The following is a 482-nucleotide window of genomic DNA, read 5'->3' as shown; positions in this document are numbered from 1 at the left end:
TATATATATATATATATATATATATATATAGGCACACATCTATCTCTCTTTATCTCTCTTTATCTTTCTCTCTTTATATCTTCAGCAATGGAGGAGGGAATCAAACTCTTTCTCAGTTTTCTCATTATTCTTCTTATTCTCTTTGGATTTGCGGCTTTCTTATTTGCCGTCATTTACGCTGTTTGTTGGCGGCGGCGAGTGCAGCAGCGGCGGGAGCTCCAGCGGCGGCAGGAGATGTACGAATTGGCCGAGCGGGAAAGAGCGGGAAGACTGCGGCAGTTCCTCCAACGCCTGCAGGCCCAGAAGGAAGAGGGAGAAGAAGAGGGAGAAGAGGAACAGGAATTATCTCTATCTCCTTCTTCTCAACAGGGAAAAGGAGAAAAAGGAGAAGTGATAAAAGATATGATGGGGGAAACAGTGGATGGGGTGGAGATGAAATGTACACCAAAGTTAGAGGGATTGAAGGCAGAGCCTATTCATAC

The 482-nt window shown here is 44.6% G+C and overlaps 1 protein-coding gene across 1 annotated transcript; it reads left to right on the top strand.

The window, feature by feature from the left end:
- Positions 1 to 87: 87 nt before the first annotated feature.
- Positions 88 to 480, top strand: TM35_000262030 (uncharacterized protein; the record flags this gene model as incomplete). The annotated part of the gene is made up of 1 exon (XM_029027940.1): positions 88 to 480. A coding segment is annotated over one exon (393 nt), but the record flags the coding sequence as incomplete, so codon positions are not given.
- Between the last annotated feature and the right edge of the window lie 2 nt (positions 481 to 482).

Source organism: Trypanosoma theileri, assembly GCF_002087225.1.
Source record: "Trypanosoma theileri isolate Edinburgh chromosome Unknown TM35_Tth_26_V1, whole genome shotgun sequence".
In the NCBI taxonomy this organism is placed as follows: Eukaryota; Euglenozoa; class Kinetoplastea; order Trypanosomatida; family Trypanosomatidae; genus Trypanosoma; species Trypanosoma theileri.
Note: the sequence above shows the minus strand (reverse complement) of the source record. Positions and strands in the feature narration are given on the sequence as shown.